This window comes from Chinchilla lanigera, unplaced genomic scaffold (assembly GCF_000276665.1).
Source record: "Chinchilla lanigera isolate Chin_1 unplaced genomic scaffold, ChiLan1.0 scaffold00088, whole genome shotgun sequence".
NCBI classification, from domain to species: Eukaryota; Metazoa; Chordata; class Mammalia; order Rodentia; family Chinchillidae; genus Chinchilla; species Chinchilla lanigera.
In genome coordinates, this window is record NW_004955489.1 from 8,567,593 (window position 1) to 8,587,581 (window position 19,989).

The 19,989-nt window shown below is 43.6% G+C and overlaps 1 protein-coding gene across 3 annotated transcripts; it reads right to left on the reverse strand.

Moving 5' to 3' along the window:
• Positions 1-2,298: 2,298 nt before the first annotated feature.
• Positions 2,299-19,178, reverse strand: Vgll1 (vestigial-like family member 1). 3 transcript variants are annotated; one of them, XM_005404588.2, is made up of 5 exons: positions 19,141-19,178; positions 15,660-15,902; positions 8,347-8,766; positions 6,584-6,643; positions 2,299-2,593 (listed from the first exon to the last, which is right to left on the reverse strand). In XM_005404588.2, exons 2-5 carry the CDS (start codon positions 15,877-15,879, stop codon positions 2,415-2,417), a joined length of 879 nt encoding a protein of 292 aa, XP_005404645.1. In that variant the 5' UTR covers positions 15,880-15,902; positions 19,141-19,178; the 3' UTR covers positions 2,299-2,414. The 3 variants fall into 3 exon arrangements, with proteins under 3 accessions (XP_005404645.1, XP_013359914.1, XP_013359915.1); XM_013504460.1 differs by having other exon boundaries at positions 8,293-8,766; XM_013504461.1 differs by having other exon boundaries at positions 2,510-3,562; positions 8,293-8,766.
• Positions 19,179-19,989: the final 811 nt, after the last annotated feature.

Below are 19,989 nucleotides of genomic sequence, written 5' to 3' on the forward strand. Positions count from 1 at the left end.
GAAAGTTCTGTCTTGAAGAGGGTTCTGACAGCCCCATTCCTTGGTGGCCAGGTTCTCTGGTCCTTAGTTACTTAAACCATTTTTTTCTTCTGCAAGATCCAGTAAAGTTACAGCTGATGGGACCTGTAACTGCCATATTTATTTCAAAATACAAGCTCTAGAATTAACCATAGGGATCATCTCATTTTACACATAGAGAAACTCAGAACTAAGGAGGTGGTGGGGCTGGGGTGGAGAAGTCTGATTCCCAATGACAAAGCTAGCTAGAGGCAGAACCAGGACCAGACCTCAAGTGACCTAAGACTCAGTGCAGGTTTTCAGTAGTATTAAGAAAGGGTTCCCACTTGTACAGGTCAGAGTTTTCAGCTAAAAAAATAACCATAACTGCTGTAAATAGGCTAAATTGATCCTAAGCATGCAAAATTATTAGAAGGAAGAATACAATAACCGAATTTATCTTTTGGAAGGTATTTGAAGCTTCACTTATATGATTATAAGGAAATAGTGATAACATGGGGACACTTGTGAAAATGCTATATATCCTAGTTTATTTCTATAATCACCACTAAGCTACAAAAATTCAGAGGAACATGGTATTTTAAAATCTTACCCATTAAAAGAATTGAAATAAATCACTGCATTATTACTTTGCATTTTGAAAATACAAATAGCTTACAAAATTATTTTTAATTAATTATGTTAATCTGGGAAATAATTGGGAAAAATTCACCATTTATTGTTTGCATGGGAAAAATAACATTTTAATTAACATTTTAATTTAATTTTGTGGAAAGTGGATTTCATTTTCAGTGTTAGTCAGAATATTGATTTTTAGAATGAACAGAAAAGCACTTAAACACAGGCCTCAATTATATCTGCAAATAATATTTAAATAATTTTAAAGATAGTCTTTGTTACCTAACAAAGGGAATTGTTATCTTTTTTGTTTTTTCAGAGACAGGCATCATTTAATTGTGTGAGAGTTTCCAGCCCAACTGAAGCAATTTCATTTCTTCCAGATTGTAAAGTTCAACAGCAGATGTGTTTGGAAGCAGAGGGAGAGAACCAAGGCAGCTGAGGAGGCAGAGTCGCTTGTTAATTTCTCAGAACTGTAGAAAAAGATGTGAATGAGGTTTACCGGCTCTAGCTCTATCAGAGCTTAACCTCCCACAGTTTCAAGACCTTAATCAATCCGGTGGAGGAAATGTCATCTCCTCTCAACTAGCAACTGACAAGATCATCAGCTAGAGTGTAGATGAAGCTACACACAGACAACACACAGGGGCCAAATACCCCAAGGAAATCTTGTGTCAAGGGTGGTACATATTGAGGGGAGGCAGGAGTAGGGAGGAGACTATTCCTTTATTTTAAGGATAAAATGACAAAGCAAGTCAAAGGCATGCTTTTCAACTCAGACCTTTGGAAGTAAGATAGCAAATGGAAAACAGGATGGCTATAGAAAGCCAGAACTCTGAGATTAAGTAGCAGTCGATCTAGACAGGAATCTACCTATATATGCCAGAGGAGTGCAAATCTATTAGTGATCAGAGCTCTTTTTTCCATCTTTATTAAAGTAGCAATCTTGATTACTGCTTTCAGCTTTATTCAAGCAAGAGCTTCTATGGATTTGTAAGTAAATGTTGTCTGATCACGCAAGCTACCTAAGACGCCTGCCCTATTGGAATCATTTCTCCTTTTCCCTAAATAGCATATTAAAGTTTTCCTTATGATATATGCTATCCTCTAACACAGATGAATCTTTCTAGAATGAGCCAAGATAAACACGCGCTGTATATTTACACATCATGAGTGCTAGAATCAGATTTCCAACCATCACCTAAAAAAGAACAAGGCTCCGTTAAGGTCCATGACCTTAACAGAAATCTATTGGCTAGGTCTTTTGTCCTCTTGCTAAGTCTGGGAAATGGATACAGCGCACTGGCAAAGGTGTTCTTGAGATAAGAGAATTGCTGTATTATTGCCAAAGATCACCAATCTCCTCATGCAAGATTTGTATTCTTATTTGCATAGCACATGAGAGAGAAAGTATCTAAGAAGCATCCGGGTATTAACCCTTGCCAAGTATTGTGAAGAGAGTACAGCATTGAGTGACGCCCTGGGTTTCAGTGTTGGCTCTGTTATTATGTGATTTGAGGAAGGTCATTTACCTTCTCTGAGCCTCAATATTCATATACATTAAATGAACAAGATAATACCAATCTCGGGGTAATTGGAAAGTTTAAATGAGACGGTAGATGTAAAAAAGTCACAATCCAGAATAGCACCATCTGAAAGAATTCAGTTTTATTATGATTCACTCTCTGAGCTATCAAGCAAAAGCAAGTGGGGTATGAAAGCGGCACAGCGATAGCAGGGGCTTCCAGGGTTGTTGCAGGGCAACTACGCGGCTCACTCTAGATACATGGCTGTCTGTCAGACTGGGCAGAGGAGTGAGCTTCAGAAATTGTCGTCTGATCTGGAGCAATCTTCAGTGAGGTCTCATTGCCGTATCTTGTGCCAAGTCTTGCCTTGCTCCTCCAACTTGACGGAAAATGTGACGGGTATCCAGCTGGGTGGCCCCAGTAGTTCAGTGCTGAGAAGAAAGTATTTCTCAGATGTTACTAATGCTGAAGGAACTAAAGAAAAAGTTACATTGTTTGTGAAAGCCAGGTGAGCCCCATTTGGAAGGGCGTCATACTCCACCAGGCTCCAAAAGGACACCTGTAGGTTGTCAGGTGCCCGAGTCCCCATCATGAGAGCAAGCAAAGATGGAAACTGAAGGAACTGCACTGAGGAAGTGATCTGGATACGGAATAAACTCTGCTCCAGCAATAAGCCCAACTTGGGATGGGCCACTTTGCTCAGTTTCCAATAAGTAAGTTGTCACATTTCTCAACAACTTTTTTAGAATTGAGGAACCAAAATCTCCAAGTGAACATAGTTCATCGGTCAGGTTCAGACTGAGAGTTTTCAGCTTTTTTCCGGATTTGGGATATGTAGGGAGACTGCGGCCTCAACCCATTCTTGGCAGGTCTTGCCTACTCCATTTTCATGTTGCTTTTGGTAGAGGCAAGAGTGAAGTTGGCCATAGTCCAATTAAGACTGGAAAACTTCGGACTTGTCGATACCTCGATTCAAATGAAAAAATGGGGCAGCCCCACAAAATCTCATGTGGTCAGTTTTGCCTCAAAGGATGCTGCTAGGGAGTGTTGGCGGCTATGATTTTTCAGTAAGAAGGCAGCACATGTAGTGAGCGAGTGGGATGAATGCTCTCCACTCCAGAAGAACTGTTTTAAACATTTTATATGCTGGGGATTCACTTAACAAGTTTGAAAAACCTTGGCATAGGATATAGTTGCCAAAGAAAAGAAATACACAGTTTTAGGGAGAGCATAAACTTGTTTCCGATTCAGTGTTCTTTAGTGGCAGAAATGGAAACTAGAGATGAGACCCTTGGATTCACAGTTTGAAAAAATTATGTGCAGGTTTAGAAAAAAATTCTCTTCATCACACCAAGGTTAATAAAAGAACAGGTTTTTTCTTCTCTCTGGAGACGGGCTTCCTGTAAGTCAAAATAAGCATGACAATGAAAAAGCCAGCCCTGGAGTGAAATCAGCCCAAGTTTGAGTCTTGAATTCACCATTGCCTAGCTGTGTGACCTTCGGCCATTTATCCAGTCTGTCTGATTCTTACTTCATAAGACGTAAGAATGCTTACTTCGTTCCTTACATTCATTCTTACATTCATTCCGTAAGAATGCAACTACTTCCTAAGATTCTGGTGAGAGTTGGGTTAAATGCATATAAAGCCCTTGGAAGAGTGGCTGGCACATACCTGTTCAATAAATGTTCATTATTATTTTGTTTCAAAAGGCAATGTCTCTATAGATGATAGAGTTTAATTATTATGCAGTCAAGCTGCACCTTAGCTTAGTGAGCAAGACCAAGGACTCTGAAGTCAAAGTGATTCTGACGCTCGCTTTAACTTTGGGCAGGTTAATTAACTTCTCTAAAACCTCAATTTCCCCATCCATACATGAGGGTAAATACAGAATCTGCATTGTAGGTAGCTACTAGGTTTTTGTTGCTTTCTTTCTTTTTTTTGGCATTTCGGGGGGGGGGGTCTTGTCCATGCTAGCTCTACCACTGAGCTACACCCAAGCCCACTACTAGCTGTTATTTTGCTTCACTTCTATGATTTTTGTCATTCTCCTCCTCTCTAATGTGCTTGTACGTTACCTAAACCAACCATTCCTGGGGTCACACCCTAGAATTTGCCACCACCCACAAATATGGAACCCTTACAATCTCAGTTTCAAACATCCGTCTCCCATTTCATTGGTTCAGCAGTCTTATCCCTGCATTTTTATGTAACCTCCAAGCCACTGACTTCTACTAGCCTGGTAACTTCCATCTGCATCCAGTTCCTTCCTTATGCAGCTTGGATACCATGGCCTTTTGTTAAAACTCACTTTCAAACACCCTCCATTCCTTGTCCTCATGCTTATGTGCTTATGTCCTCATGCTCATGATTACTTGCCACAACCTCACCCTTGGATGAGGCACCCATTGCCTTCTCTGCATATTATATGAACCTAATGTCACTGGTAAAAATCCCACAACACAGCTGGCTGTCCCCACTTGAAATCCATGATCTCAGATGTCAGATAAGCACTCAGAAATGCTACTTCTAGTTTTCTATTAGCAGGTTTGCGGTCCCGCTGCCCCAAAGACTTTTTCATACTTTCCTACTCTCTTCAAATGTCCCACACGCTCACTCTCAGCTGATGACCCTGCCTCCACAGCTGATTGAGAAAATAGACATCAGTAGAGGACTACACTGTAGTCACTACACAAGAGAGCCTGAAAATCTGTTTGCATCTGTCATTATCCTCTTTAATTTGCACACTTTCAATGGCAGAGCAGTTCCTCTTCTCACGAATTGTCAGTGCTTCAAACGTCCCTTCTTTCTACCTAACAGCTTCACCCATGAAGTTATTCCCATCCTCCTGCAATCTCAGTCTCTCCGACTTTATTCAAATGTTCCCACTATCATTCAACTTTGTAATATTTGCCATTTTTTAAAGTAAATCTTTCTCAAATCCCACTAGTTTTCTTAGGGATCACTTCACTTTTCTTCACTAATTTAATGTTAAAGGTCTCTAAGAATCTGCTGGAAATTACTGACTCCTTTTCCTCATCTCCCATTCACTCTTCAACTCAGCCCAATCTGGCTATCTGTGTCACATAATGAAATCTGCTCTTAAGAAGGTTACCCAACATCTTTGATGCCACATCCAGTAGAAATTTCTCTGTCCTCTTATTTCACCTCCAAGGTTGGTTGGTTTGTCTTGCAAAAAAATATCTTAAGCAGATTAATCTTTATTATAATGGCAGATATTTTCTTACTATTTCCTTTTTAAATGTCCTTGTATTGTTCACAGCATGCAGGATTTCAATAAATATGTACGGCCCTCTACGCGAGGCTTTGTTGCAAGTATTAGAAATACGACAATCCATCCCTCAAATCATAGCTTTCATGGAACTGACATTTGGGTAGTGGATCTATATGACACCCTCATCCGCTCTTCACATTAGACTGTTTAAATGCCTGAGATCAGGGCCTAGAGCGGCAATTTTTCCTTTTGATCTCCTCTTAAACACAGTTTGAGCCACACAGAATTCCCTGCCAAAAGACTTACCTGTGTTGATAGCTGACTATGTGCCAGGTGTTATTCTAAGTATTTGCATACCTCATTTCACCCAATGCTCAGAGACACCCTTTGGAGTGGTTACTATTTTATGCTTATTCTACAAAAGGCAAATGAGGCATAGAGAGGTTAAGAGATGTGACCAAGTTCCTGAGGCCAGTAAATAACAAAGCTGGGATTTGAACCTTAAACTTAAGCCATGAAGATCCTCTTCCCATTCTACCCAGACTGTCTTCATTTTAAAGCCCCTACTGCCACTTCTTTCAAACTGAGTGTACAACCCCAAGTTTTGGGCTTTGGTCGCATTTTCCTGCCTTCAGAGTCCTGGAATGGCCTTATGTGCTAGGCTGAAAACTGAACAAAACTACCTCCTTGGATAGAGCAAGCTAATCTTTGCCGATCTGTTCATCTTTCTGAGTCATCCTACTTACTTCAGTCAGTAAGTTGGGCTTAGATTTAAAAATACAGTAGAATTGTTTCTCTAGCAAAATGAGAAATAGTTCAATAAGTTTTATAAGACATGAAGTGCATGGGCTTTCTGAAACCAAGATGGAACAAATTCTATCTGTGAAAATACAAAATAATAGAAATAAAATGTCCTGTCAGCTGCTGGAGACCCTGGCTTTTACACTACAAACTCCTCAAGTTTCTTATTTGGGTACAGAACCACAATATCAAAGGCTAAACCAGATACCTAGCCAGGTATGGTGGTGCATGCCAGTAATCCCAACACTTAGGAGGCTGAGGCAGGAAGATCACCACAAGTTTGAGACCAGCCTGGGCTACATAGTGAATTTGAGCACATCCTGAACTACATAGCGAGAGCCTGTCTCAAACAAACAAACAAACAAACAAACAAACCCAGATACCTACTTTCATTTGCAAGGCTGGGACTGACAGGTCCAGGACTCGGGGAGACATACAGTTTTTTACCTGGAACAGAAAAAGAAAAGATGACTCAAAATGAAATCTCTGTGGCTGGGCTAGAATGTATCCAAAAGCACCCCCAGGGTCCCAGACTGCCTGCCCCTCAGCTTATGGAATCTGACATATCTTCTCTCCAGATGCTAAAAACCAGGAGCTTCTGTTGTTAAGGCTCCTTGGAACATGTTCTCATCTTCTAGGCAGTGATCCTGACTAAGAGATGCTGACTTCCTGCACAGACCCTGGACTAGTCACCAATGAATACAAATGATGTCATCCTTAGTCGAAGAGTGTGAAGAGCTCACAGCAGTTGAGACTTTAGTGATAGACATTTGTGAATGTGTATCATGTCAGCCGTGATGTGCCTGGGTATAGTAGATGTTCACTAAATATTTGCTGAATTGGATTTGACCGTGCATTGTTATGTTTGGAAGATAATGATTTGGGCCATCTGTGTCCTAACCAACTGTTGAAAGGGCACTGCTGTGTGTATGTACACGCATATATACAAAAACAGTTGTTCTAATCTTCCTTCTAAATCCAGTACGAGAAGATTTTTGAAAAGCAGTTACAGAGTGGGAATTTTCAGATTTCCCAAGCACGACATTTTTTATGATTTACTGTCTACAAACACTGCAAATCAAATTCTGGAATTGGGTATTTTAGTGGGAAATTTGTTTTCAACATTAGGATGGAATACAATGCAGGACTTAGGCGTGCTGTATTGAACGGGTCCTTTTTGCTTCGTTCACAGTAAAGACAGCTTCCAGTAATTTCTTTCAGACCTGGGGCCACAGATACATGTAGAATAGGGAGTTCCAATTGAAAGTTTATCCATAGTACAGAGTACTATAGAGGGTACAGACTTGTCTCTATGAAACAATTATATTTATAGCAAATATTTCACACATAAGGTACGTCTTACAGCACAGTGGATTGCTTTTTGGTGAAAGTATAATTCAAGCCAATTCTTCCCCATCCTCTTACAAAGGGTGTTTGTCTGTTTTCTGATGGGTATTTTACACTGAGTAGGCTCTGACTAAATATTTGTTGGGTGAGGATGTGAATGAAAGAATGAGCGAGCCATAAGGGTATTTTTAGTTTAGGGGAAGAGGTAGCCATCAGAGCACAGTAACCCTAAGGAAACCAAGCAGGAGGGACCAGTGCGCAGGCAGCCAGCCACTGTTACATCTCCAGGCAGTGATGGGGCTGTCTCTCCAGTCTCTATGAATTTTAATGTGTGGAGCAGATGGTTGGTATAGTTTGCCCTTGTTTTTGCCCAGGAGCCTGGCATCATTGCAAGTTGTCAACCTGTTTAGAGAATAGAGTTTGAGCCTGTAGGTAATTCATAGGCCTCTGTTTTGCAAATAGATTATTTAGTGACTCCCAGGGAGGTAAATGTGAGACTCTATGATTTTAGGCAGTCAGATGTCATTTTTTCTAGGGAGAGGCCAAGTCTAAAGACTCAGTGCATATCTCAAGCCAAGCCCCTCTGGCTGCCTATCTATGTAACCGTTTAGTTACTAAACTATGAATGTCAGTGAAGCCTAGGGAAGACGTATAGATATTTATGCAAAACATTCCATCCCTCAGCAGCAGCAGCCCCTAGTCCAGAGCGGAAGCAATTAGTCTTAGCACCCCATCTCATGCCAACTCACTCAACCACGGCCAATCAGAGGCAGTCTTCCAAGTATCTGTAAGCGTTTCCTTACAGTGGACTGAGCTGGGAGGCAGGTTGAAGAACAGTCCCGTGCTTCCGGCGATCTGGACAGGGTTGTAATCTTCCCTCACGGCAGGTTCCTGAGGACAAGTTAGGCATCTGTCCTGCTGGAGGTAACTTAGGAAGGGATCACATTTCCTAGCTTGGTGAGGCCCTGGAACCAGGTGCCCACCGGGAAATACTTGAGCATAGCCAGGCTCTGGGGTGCTGGGGCTTGCCAGGGAGGGGAAATGCCACAGCTCCCTGGGATGAGCAGAGGGTGTCTCCGACAGGGCCAGGGGGTAGTGATCCACGGCCATGGGATCACACACACTCAATCTGCTGGTGGTGGCAGGAGTTGCAAGGGATGCTTCTGGCAGTGGCTTTGTCCAGGGAGAAGAGAAATGCCAATGATTTGGAGGCATGTCACCATCTGGGAAGGAAAGATTTAAAAGACGTGTTAAGTGTTCACTTATCATTTTGAAAATAGAAATAGCTCATTTTTTTCTGGTTGAGTTTTTTGGGTTTTTTGTTTTGTTTTTGTTTTTGGTTTTTTTTTTTGCAGTCCTGGGAATCAAACTCAGGATATTGCGCTTGCCAGGCAGTTGCTTATGCCCCTGAGCTATATCCCCAGTCATTTCTGGTTGATATATGCTATATTTTTTAATTTGAGGAAAATGTACGAAAGGTTAAAAACACACTAATCATAGAATCAAGAAATAGCCAATGTGGTCTTTTGTTGTACTTCTTTCTAGGATTTCTAATTATGTGTGCATAGTTTTCACAATATATTGTTATTCAAGCTAATTTTTCTTCACTAAAATATCATGACTATCATCTCACGGCCAATATCAACTTCTTTCTAGGCTTTGTTTGTTTTGTTTATGCAGGCATGGTTTTTACACTATATCTTGTTATAAGCTGATTTTTCTTCATTAAAATATCCATGAATATATTTTTTCATGGTAAGAAATACAGTCAAACATCAGCTTTTTAAATGGCTTTCCACTATTCCATCAATGGACAGTAATGCACACACTGGTGTCATATTTGTGGGCAGCTTAGTTCTTTACATTTTTCAATTATATTCACACCACGTTTACCCCGCTGTCAAATGAGCCCCTCTGGGACACGTTTACTAAACATGAAAGTACTTGATTTGTGTTTGCTGCTGTTGTTTAGTTCTATGTTATCACTACTGCTTTGAATACACCACATAAAAGGACTTCACAGCTCTTTATAGAGGGTTTAACGCTTGCCTATGTTAGTCATTCACACAATTCTAGGGGTGGCAATTCCATTTCCAGAGGAATCTGGGACAGGGGATGTTAAGAGACTGGGCCAAGGTAGCAAAGCAGATTAGCCCAGTAGGGAACTGGGTAGGAAAGTAGTTGCTTGGAACTCACTCTGCAAAAGCAACGTGGTTAGGGACAAGAGGCCTCTGTGTGGACTGGCTAATAGGGATGAAGTCTCCTTTGGTGCCATACACACTATTCTAATTGTGCCTGTGGTAGAGGCTGAATCGCAGATCTCAGATGTCTAGGATAGCTCACGACACGGATGGGTGTCTCTCCATTCTCGACACCCACTCAGGCGAGAGAAGAGGAGGGAAGAGCTCTGCCAGATGGTGCTTAAAACCTGGAGCCTCTCATCTAGCCAAGATAATGGGGGAGGGGGTGGGTGTGGAAAACAACGAAACTTGTCTGGCTGGAGAGCCTGCCTGAGACTCTTATCCCCTTTCCCCCCATAAGCACTTCTTCCAGCTCTCCTGACTGTTCAACTTTGACTGGATTTTGTACCAGATAAAGACATCTGAGAGGCCAGCACAGCGCTGCTGGAGTGCCCCCATCCACCACCATAGTTTTCTATGTAACGCAGATGATAAGAACAAAAGCAGCCCAGCCCACGTGGCACAGACCTTCCACTCTTGCTCTCACAGCGCGCGCTATGAGCAGTGGGCATGGTGGCAAGGGAATATTGGGATGTGTTCTTACGGGTGGATGTTAGTTTTAAAGATTGTTTCTCTTGCCTGACAAGCGCAAGGTCCTGAGTTTGATTCCTGGTATGAAAAAAAAAAAGAGAGAAAAAGATTGCTTCTCTTTGGGACAGTAGCAACTGGGGTACTGTGCGGCACGAGTAGAGTGATTAAATTGATTTCACAGAATCACTGTCAGTGATTCATATTAAATGGAGCTACTGTATGTCCTAAGCATAATCAGAAACAAAGCATAGCCTCTGACAACTGGGCAGTTTCTCCCTAGACTGGCCTCACTGATCTCATACATATGACCAAGGTGCTTGCTGAATGCTCCCTGTGGAAAGTAGGGCTCCAGGATGTTTTGAATATTCCTGTTAACCGCTTCTGTTCCAGCGTCCTGTGACTGAAATGCTAAGGGATGTAGGTGGAGTGCCACTGTTCATGGGCCCCTGTGGTCACTGGGGGCACCAGAACACAGTCCGGATGGAAGCTTGAGGGGGAATGCAGGGAGCCTCCATCCTGAGTTCACCTCAACCCAACAGCTACGGCGGAACTGGGGGGACACACTTTTCCAGATCAGGCTTGGGTGTTCGTGGCCCGTGGAGTAGAGATTCTACATTTGGGTGGGCTATTTTTTCTTGAACTTCTTGGGCCAACTGTTCCAATAACCACGCCTATCTACCCTGTGGACAGTACAAGGCATCTTAAACTTATGGCTTGGGCTGACACAATGCTGCTGTTGCTAGCAGAAGTGGCTCTGGTGACATTCGTCCCCAAGTGCGCTTGCTTAGTTACCTCTTGGAGTCAAAATAAACCTATCCTGCTTTAGATTGTGAGTACCAGGTATTTAGGTGATAGCATCAAGAACCAATACACAGGAGCTTTTTTGATCCTCCCAGAAAGCCAGATAAGCAAATAGAGACTCAGCCTTCAAATAGTTTGCCTAAGGCTGCACAGTAGGTGGTGGTGGTGTCTGATTCCAGCTCTCATGCTCTTACTGGCTATGCCTCCCCGGTATTATAAGGAATTCAGAGAAGTAGCTAACTGCGCACTTTGGCACACTACTGTGGCTGGAGAGGGGGCAGATGAGCTTAACATTTTGGGGGAATAATTTGCAGTATATATCAAATGTATTTGGTGGCGAACACTATAGCTACCCCTTATTTGCTTTGGTGTCTCCGACAAGTCGCTTGACTCTGAGCCTCAGTTTCATCACCAGCAATATGAGCACAGGTTGGGGTGAAACTTCAGTGAGATGATCCATGCAAAAGCCTCTAGTGGAGACACTGACACAGCAAATGTGGACCACTGCAAACATCATTAGCTCTAGTCCTTTCACGTATTAAACTTCTTGCTGGATGCTGCCAAGGTCTGTAAAGGGCAGGATGGACTGGCACTAGAGTCCGACAGACCTGGGTTTCCATCTCTGTCACATACTGTGTAACTCATCTCTAAGCACGGACCCTAGTGGGGCTGCAGTTTTCGCCTCTGTGAACGGGATGGTAACACCCAGTGCAAGCTGGTTTGTGAAGCACAGCCAACATAAGAAAACTGCACAAAAATGCATGCCGCTGAGGGAATCCTCACAAACTGAGTAATGAGCACCCAGGCTGAGTAACAGAACATGGCTACTACCTTGAAAGACCCTTTGGGTGCCTTCCCCACCACTAATCTCCCCGAAGGTAACCTATCTTCTAACAGCATGGATTTGATTTGCTTGTCCGAAGTCTAAATCTTAGCAGGTTTTGAGGACCGAAGTGAATGCAATCATTTTAATGTGCTGCTGGTCTGCTCAATATGTTTGTGCACATTCCTTTCTCTTCCCAGAAAGGGAGGCACAGAGTTGTGAGGAGTCTCAAAGGCTCCACACAACCAGCGTGGCTAAAGCGTACACAGAGATCCACCTAAAAGAGAAACCCAGCAATTCTTCCTGAACCCTGCTATCCAGGGTGGATGGGAGACACCGAGAAGGAGGTGGGACTCTGAGACTGGATGGGAGACCTCTCGTGGGCTGCTGGGGTACACAGCCTCTTCCCTTCTCTCAGCAACCCTTGAGCATGTCATGAGGCCTGAGCCTGCACTCAGACTAGGGCTGGGGGTGGGACAGGCAGAATCTGGGCTGAGACATAAACCAGCACCCTACCCCACAACTGCAGGTATTGACGCCTCCTCAGTTACTGATTCTGAACTCCTCAAAGTCACTTGAAGGGGGGATAACTCAAAGATACTTTCAATTTGTGTTTTGTTTCCTGAAGAACAGCCAGTGTAAATTATACATAAGTAAATAGATTTAGGGGGAAAAATAACCAGGAAAGTCAGCGGCATCTCCTAGACACACAGCTCTCTGTGTTTAGGCCTTATGTATTTGGCTTAACAGAGTACCTCTCAGAATGTGGACAAGCCTTCGATGACAGCGGGTGAATAGGGGCCTGTTCTCCTCAGCCCAGCTTAGCCAAGGATAGGTGGCCTGGTGCTGGCCTATAGGAGTTAAGAGGATGGTAACTAACAGTAATGAAAGGCCACTTTTTAGATTTCCCACCATTTTCAAAGCTGTATATATGTCATGTAACACCTCCTGTGAGAACCTTAGCAGGACTGAACGCCTTTCATGGAGTCCTCCCTGGAGGCAGCACAGTTTAGGAGAAACTTGACTCCTCACTGTGATAAGAGAGGCCTGGAGGGATACAGTCTTCCCTTCACTTGCTTAATTGGCAGACAAATGTTTGCCTAGCCTGTACCATGTTCTGTGAGGGAGACATCTTCACAGTGAAGATATTTATGGGGAAATGTAACAACCAAGAAGATAAGTAAAGAAAAGCCCCCCTCTCTATTTGGCCTGCGAAGGCTGACTTGGACAAGCTTCCTTAGCAGGCAGGGGCTTCACAAAACGATACGGAGTAAAGTCAGAAGGCACAGAAAACATTACAGCAGCCACGCAGCAGGACCCACTGAAAACTTGGAGCCTTATGGGAGAGGCCTCCAGCTCTGTGACTGTTTTCATTGCAGGCCATCACATCCATTTTAGTCTTTCAAAACCATGTCAGCTTCAAGCACCACCCCCAGAGAAGTAACTAGCACCTACATAACACCTACTACGTGCCACTTGGCATGGATTATCACACTGCCTCCTCCAAAGCATCCTCCCGTGATTAAATAATATTCAGACTTAGTGGTGAGGAAACTGAGGTACAGGCCGAATGTAAAATGCCTTGAAATCATACTGTTACAAAGGAGTGGCACTGATCTAGCAGCAGGCTGTCTTGTTCTAAAGTTCGGTGACCTCATGCTGTGGTTTGTAAATGATTTGTCCTTTTTGAAGCTCATGTTTAAATTTATTCTTTACTATGAGATATTATGAGGGTGGAAACTTAATACGACTACGACTTTGTGAGGTGATTGAGATTAGATGAGGCCATCAAGGTGGGACCCCATGATTAAATCACTGATGGTTTTATGAGAAGAGAGAGACAGACTAGAAGATCCGTGCATATGCGCCTAGCATCTTGTCACGTGATGCCCTGCACTGCCTGGGGCTCTACCAGCAAGAAGGCTGTCAGCAGATGGGGCCCTCAACCTTGGGCCAGAATTGTGAGCCAAATTGAATCTCTTTTCTTTATCATTCACTCAGTCTATGGCACTGTGTTATTAGCAATAGAAAATAGACTAATACACCGCACCTGCAGGGTCAGTCCCCTGTGATCCAAATCACAGTTTCATTCATTTATGCAATATACACTGAGCGCCTTCCACGAGTCAGGCATTGTGTTAGGTGCTTGGACAGCAGCAATTAACAGACTGACTGCCTGCTGCTGTGGAATTCAAGAGTCTAAGTGGGGTAAGGAGGAGGCAAAAGCGAAACCCATAAATGTACACTCTGGTTGGTGGTGACAAACAGGGTAAGAAGACAGAGTGACACTTGGGAGGCTTGTAGTTTTTAACACGCCTCTGAAGCAACTGGAGAGCAATCATTCTCTCTCCTGCTCCGATCATTCCACACGCTCCTGAACATCACCTCCCCACTCTCTACCCATGCACTTGGCCATTTTAACAAGTGCCACACCTTTTCCTCTAGAGACTACTACCATGTGCCCTTCACCGGTTTACTTAAACCACAAGATTCTTCAAGAAAACACTATCACTTGGTATAAAAGTAATTTCCTGGAAAGAAGTAAAGTAATTCTGCAAAAGTGAGTACGTCAGATTCACACTAATGCCCTTTCAGACTCAAAGAGCAAAGTACAAACTACGGCAACTGGGAAAAGGTGAGCTCTTCCCCCACAGACCGAGGCCCCACCGGAGGAGCTCAACATGTAGGCCTGACCCCAGCAATAAAGAGCTCTTAAATCCAACCAGACCTTGATCTATTTGCACATTTCAAAAAAGTTAGAGAGATGTCATATTAATTCGCATCCACAGCAGGAGGGAGTCCCTTAGGCACAGTGTCTAGGACTCTAGAATACTTTAGAGGGCCCATGAAACTGTTGTCACTTGTTTTAAAATGAAAAGAAAACTACGAGTATGATAATGATACTGCATGTATTAAAAGTAAATCCAGGGACTGGGGACTTAGCTCAGCGGCACAGCGCCTGCCTGGCAAGCATGAGGTCTTGAGTTCAATTCCAGCTACCAGAAAAAAAAAAACAAAAAAAAAAACATTAACACAATGTTAATTGTTAAAAGTAAATCCAGCCTGGATTTAATTCATCTTTCTATGAATGCAGTATGAAAATGTAAACTTTAGTATCTTTCTAGAGGAAGGGGACCCATGAATGCAAAAGTGCCTAAGGTCTGTGAAAGTCATATTGTGGCCTCTGCGAGCTTAATGCATATCTTCCCCCAAAAGTGGATGCACACACTATGACACAGTGCCGTTGAGCAATAAACACCCCTGACCCTGTGAAGAGTGGGAGAGGGATGTGGCAAGACTTCATCTGGCTCCTTCTGACCCCTGCCCTCGCTCACCAGATCATCCACTATTGGTTGAGGAGGCTGGGAGCCCTAACACGAGACATGCTTTATCTTATCGTGGATCCTTCAGTGTTTCTGCTCTTAGGCTGATAGTCAATAATAATAGTGCCTATAGTGCTGATAATTGTGAACGATTGTTAAGCTCTCCTTGTGCTGAGGAGGGAACCCAGTGTTTAACATAACTGAGGCAATAATGAAACAGATAAACTACTTGTGTATTTTTACATTAGCTTCTAAGAAGGCATATGGCTTCTTATGAGGCATTGACTTGCCTTTAGCAAATATGCACATGTCCGAGTGCATGGAGTACCTCAAAAGACTGATCTCTCAGCGAAAGCCTTGTTAGAGAATTCCAGCCTCATCCCTCCCAACATGCTCACCATTTTTTAGGATCACTTCTTCACTCTGGCTCTGGCTCGAGGGGTTCAATTCCTGGGGCCTCTTAATATTGCTCAGAGCTCTGGAGAAGTGCTCGTCCACTTCGCTGTTGATGTCCCCCTGGAAATAGGTGAAGAGGACACTTCGGGAATCCCACTCAGTCTTTATAGGCTTCTGCCTACTTGTGGGCAGTTGGGTATCAGTCTTCTTCATCCCTTCCATTGTGAGAGAATGACACAGATGAGCTGTAAACGAAAAGGAAAACATCACTTGCATTATTTTACAAAGGGGCTTGGCTCTAATTTGGATGAGTGGCACTTTTTTATGGTGTGCAAACATTTATTAAAATTGATGACATGTTTAATCTTCTCACCCATGAGTATTCAGCCAGCTGCCTGCAATTGGAACACTACTTTTAGCCGTACTTCTAGATTTCAACTTAAATGGTACTTAGGGAACACAGACTATGAGATCTTTTATCATTATAAAGTAATCAGTGAGATATAAGCAGCATTCTTGAGGGTAAACAGTTTGCTCCCACCCAGTACAGGTTCTCATTGAAGCCCCAGGGAGCCCCTAGGTTCCTGAAGGTCGACAATAACTCTGGAATGGGCTGTGGGCTAGCTGATGAGCCCAGTCTCATTGGCGTTCAGTGAACAACGTGAGAAAGCTGTACAAAGTGCTGAAAGCAGCCTTCACTTACAAATGAGAATTGTCAGGCCGCATGATTAGGAAAGCAAAAGGAAAGGGGGAGTGAGAGGACACTGAGGCCAAGTAGGAGAGTCACTCGCCTTCTGGAGAAGTGCCTCCCTCCCAAATGAGCGAGCCAAGCTCAGCCCAGAACTCCTTGTAGGAACAGGCTGCCTGGAGAGCTGGAGAGGCAAGCCAGTGGGAGCCTGACAATTTCAACTTGCATGGTAAGTTTTGCTTTCTATCTTGACCGGTTCCATGCAAAACACTAAAGCACATCCAATTTTCCCACTCCTCCTGAGGCCCCAGTCTGTGTAAGATGGTGTCCAGCAGATACTTGCACTATTTTAGAAATTAGCCATTACTAACAACATCAGCTTTAAGACCTCCAGACAGTCACATTCTAAGCCAAGTACAGATCTCCTCAAAACAATGTTATGATCATATATTGTAGGAACAGTAGTAGAAGGCTCCTGAAAGATCCTGAGGTTGTCATTCTCTTCACCACCAAGGCCTCTGTATCTAGAACAGTACCCCGGAATTGAGTAGATTCTCAAGAGCTGTTTGACATATTGCCTTAAAGCTGGATTCCATCATTAGCACCAACATTTCCTACCTCGTGAGTTCCTTGAGGTCACTGGCTGTCTATTTGCATCCAGCCCAGGACCTGGCACACCTCTGGCACTCAAAAAAGTCTAATCAGTGTTCAGGGAACATCATGAGCTTACTTTACTGGAGAAGTAGCCTGTCTAGATGCTTCTTTACCTTTGGCCGCCCAATCTGACTTATCGTGTGCTCTGACCAAAGGTGTATTTAATCTCTTCATTCTTGTAAAGATCATGAAAATGACTAGAGCCAAATAGACTGCCTTCCTCACGAGCTTATGAGATGTTTAAGATCAAGGAATATTTCTTATGCATGTCTTTATCCCAGGATCCAGCACAAAGTAGTTTGTGGATCTACTAGGTTAACAGGTAAGATGGGGACAATCTGGCCGTGAGCAGAGGATCCTTTCCAAAATGTTTTTCTTTCAGAATCATTCTAGCCCAGTCATAATTGGATTATGTTGTCTAGAAAAGCCTTTGATTGAGCACCATAATTTTGTTTCTCCTGGTTGACAGTCGAGCTACATGTAACCAGGCTTTACCTAAAAGTGAATTCAGTTTGCACCTTAATTTCAAATAACACCGAAACACAGAACAGCCTCTTCAAAATATTGAGAGTTTCTTACAAAGTTAAAACATTTTCTTACCACATGATCCAACAATCTCACTTGTAGGTACATATAACCACGAGAAACAAAAGCTATGCCCACACAGACCTGCACATGAGCGTTCATAGCAGCTTTACCAACAATGGACAAAAAATGGGAAATTATCCAATTTCCTATTACCAGGATAATAAACTAGCTGTGACATATTCATACAAAGGAATGCCACAAAGCAATAAAAAGGAGCAAACTACCAATCCACACAAAATCAGAGTGAACCTGAAAGACTCTGTACTGAATGAAAGAGGCCCGACGCAAAAAGCCAGATAGGGATGAGCCCACTTGCATATATGGAACAAGCCCGAATAGTCTATAGTGGTAGAAGTCACAATAGCGGTTGCCTGTGGGCTAGGGACTAAGAAGGGGCATGAGGGAGCCCTCATGGTGGTTGTTAGCCAAGGAGACTAGAACGTGCCTGATTTCTCATCAACATGGTCCCACATCTTGATGAGGGTGGTGATTATTATGTGCATGTGTGTATTTGTCAAAACTCCAACTGTCTGTTTAAGATCTGTGCATTTCACTGTAGGCAGATGATTCCTCAGGAAAAAGCGCAAGACCCATGGAGATACTTGGGGTTGTGGAAACAAAGCAAAGTTACTATGAATTGTAAAGTAAGAGACACAGAGAACATCCATTCTGCTCCGGAAGCTATACATGGATCTCCTCTAATCTCCATAAGCCTCAAAGTAGGTATTATTGTCACCATTTTATGATATGCAAACTGGAGCTTAGAGAAGGTAAAATAAACTGCCCACCGCACACGGCTGGGTAGTAGCAAAGCTGAGATGTGAACCCGAGTGTCTCTGGCTTCATGTCCGCTGCTTTTTACCATCCTTTACTGCCTACTTGATGGGCATAATAGTTCCCCCCCTCTCCAGGGCTCAGTCTCCCCATCTACCAAAAGTAGGGGTGGGGTTGGCCTCTAATCCCTAAGGGGCTGCGAGCCAGGACACTAAGGCAGTGGCATGATTTCCTTCAGGGAAAGCAGGCATAACCTCGGTTCTCTCCTCTGGGACTTCTCCTTGAAGCCACCACCTGCTGCTGCAAGGGCCGGATAGCACCTTTGGAGGACTCACCCTCTTAACGTGCAGAATTGCCAGCAGCCACTGCCCTAGGCTCAGGCTTGACACAGCTTGCAATCTACCTTTGTGAACTGCCCCCGAAGCCACATAGAAAGAGGTGACCGAATTCTTGGGAGATCAGGGCCAGGAGCACGTTCCTAGTCTCCTTGGGTAACATCAACAGAGACCAAAGGCCAGCTGGCCACAGCTGATAAAGGTTAGAGAGAAAATCGGGGTGGTGTTTCATCCCGATCATCTGTGGGCAAGTGAGGATACTGAATAAACCACAAGACTACCTCTACTTCTCCAAACACACAGACACACAAGGAAAGTGGGGGGCTACTTTTCTGGATTCAACTCTCAAGCAAGTCCCTAGGCTACATCAGACCCCAGGAGAGAGAAACGATATTTGAGGATTAGTAAAATTCTGAGTATTAATCTGGCTTCAGTGGTACATACCTGTAGTCTCAGCTACTCGGGAGGCTGAGTCAGGAGGACTGCTTAACCAAAGAGTTCAAGGCCAGCTTGGGTAAGAACAGTGAGACTGTATTTCAAAACAAGAAAGAAAGAAACATTAAAAAAAATCCTGAGAATTATCATTTGACAATACAATGAAGAACTATATAGCAATGCACCTCTGGAAAAACCTGACCAGATTCGTCTCAGATGATCTCCCTGTAAGGGGTCTCTGTTCATGTATCCATTGGCATGGGTCTGGCTTACAAGAGGGGGATGCCGCAAATGTGCATCTAAGCTACAAAATAGAAAGACACAACAGTCCAAGTGGACCTCGGAATACTGCTCAAACTTCTGCAAAAACCTTTGAACACAGAATCTAAAAGCAACTGTTTGGTCTACTGTACCTCATAGACAGGGCATGGACAATTTGACCACGCTTCTGCAAAATGGCACCCAGCACTCCTGGGCGGAGTGGGGCATCAGAAGTGTTGGTTGTCATGATGATCACTTAGAACCAGAGATCAGGTTGGACCTTATTGAGCACAGCATTTGATGCCCTCCAATTCCTTCCCAGTTGAATTTCCACCCATGTTCCCCCATTCCTGAAGTCCTCGGCTTCTCTTACCTTAATTCTGGACCGTCACCTGAGACAGACCAGACTTTATGGCTGAGCTGAGGTGAGTGCTGAAGGCCAGAGCTGTCTGGCCTGCTTTAGAGCAGCCCAGTGCTTGCGGAAGCAGGAGGCAGGGATTTGTACCCTCCCTTTGCTGCTTTCTAGCCCTCTAGCTGAGGCTGTAGAAGGCGTTTCCTGCTAGCTATCTATTAAGAATGCAGAAAATGCACTCCAAC

What these genes read in the sequence shown, in the direction of transcription:
- Vgll1 (XM_013504460.1), bottom strand. Translation starts at nt 15,879, where the DNA reads ATGGAAGGGATGAAGAAGACTGATACCCAACTGCCCACAAGTAGGCAG. An exon ending in CTCTGATTGGCCGTGGTTGA is followed by an intron (nt 6,644 to 8,292) that starts GTGAGTTGGCAT and finishes TTTCTGTTCCAG; the next exon opens with GTAAAAAACTGTATGTCTCC. An exon ending in TCCCAGCCTTGCAAATGAAA is followed by an intron (nt 2,594 to 6,583) that starts GTAGGTATCTGG and finishes CTTTCTTCTCAG; the next exon opens with CACTGAACTACTGGGGCCAC.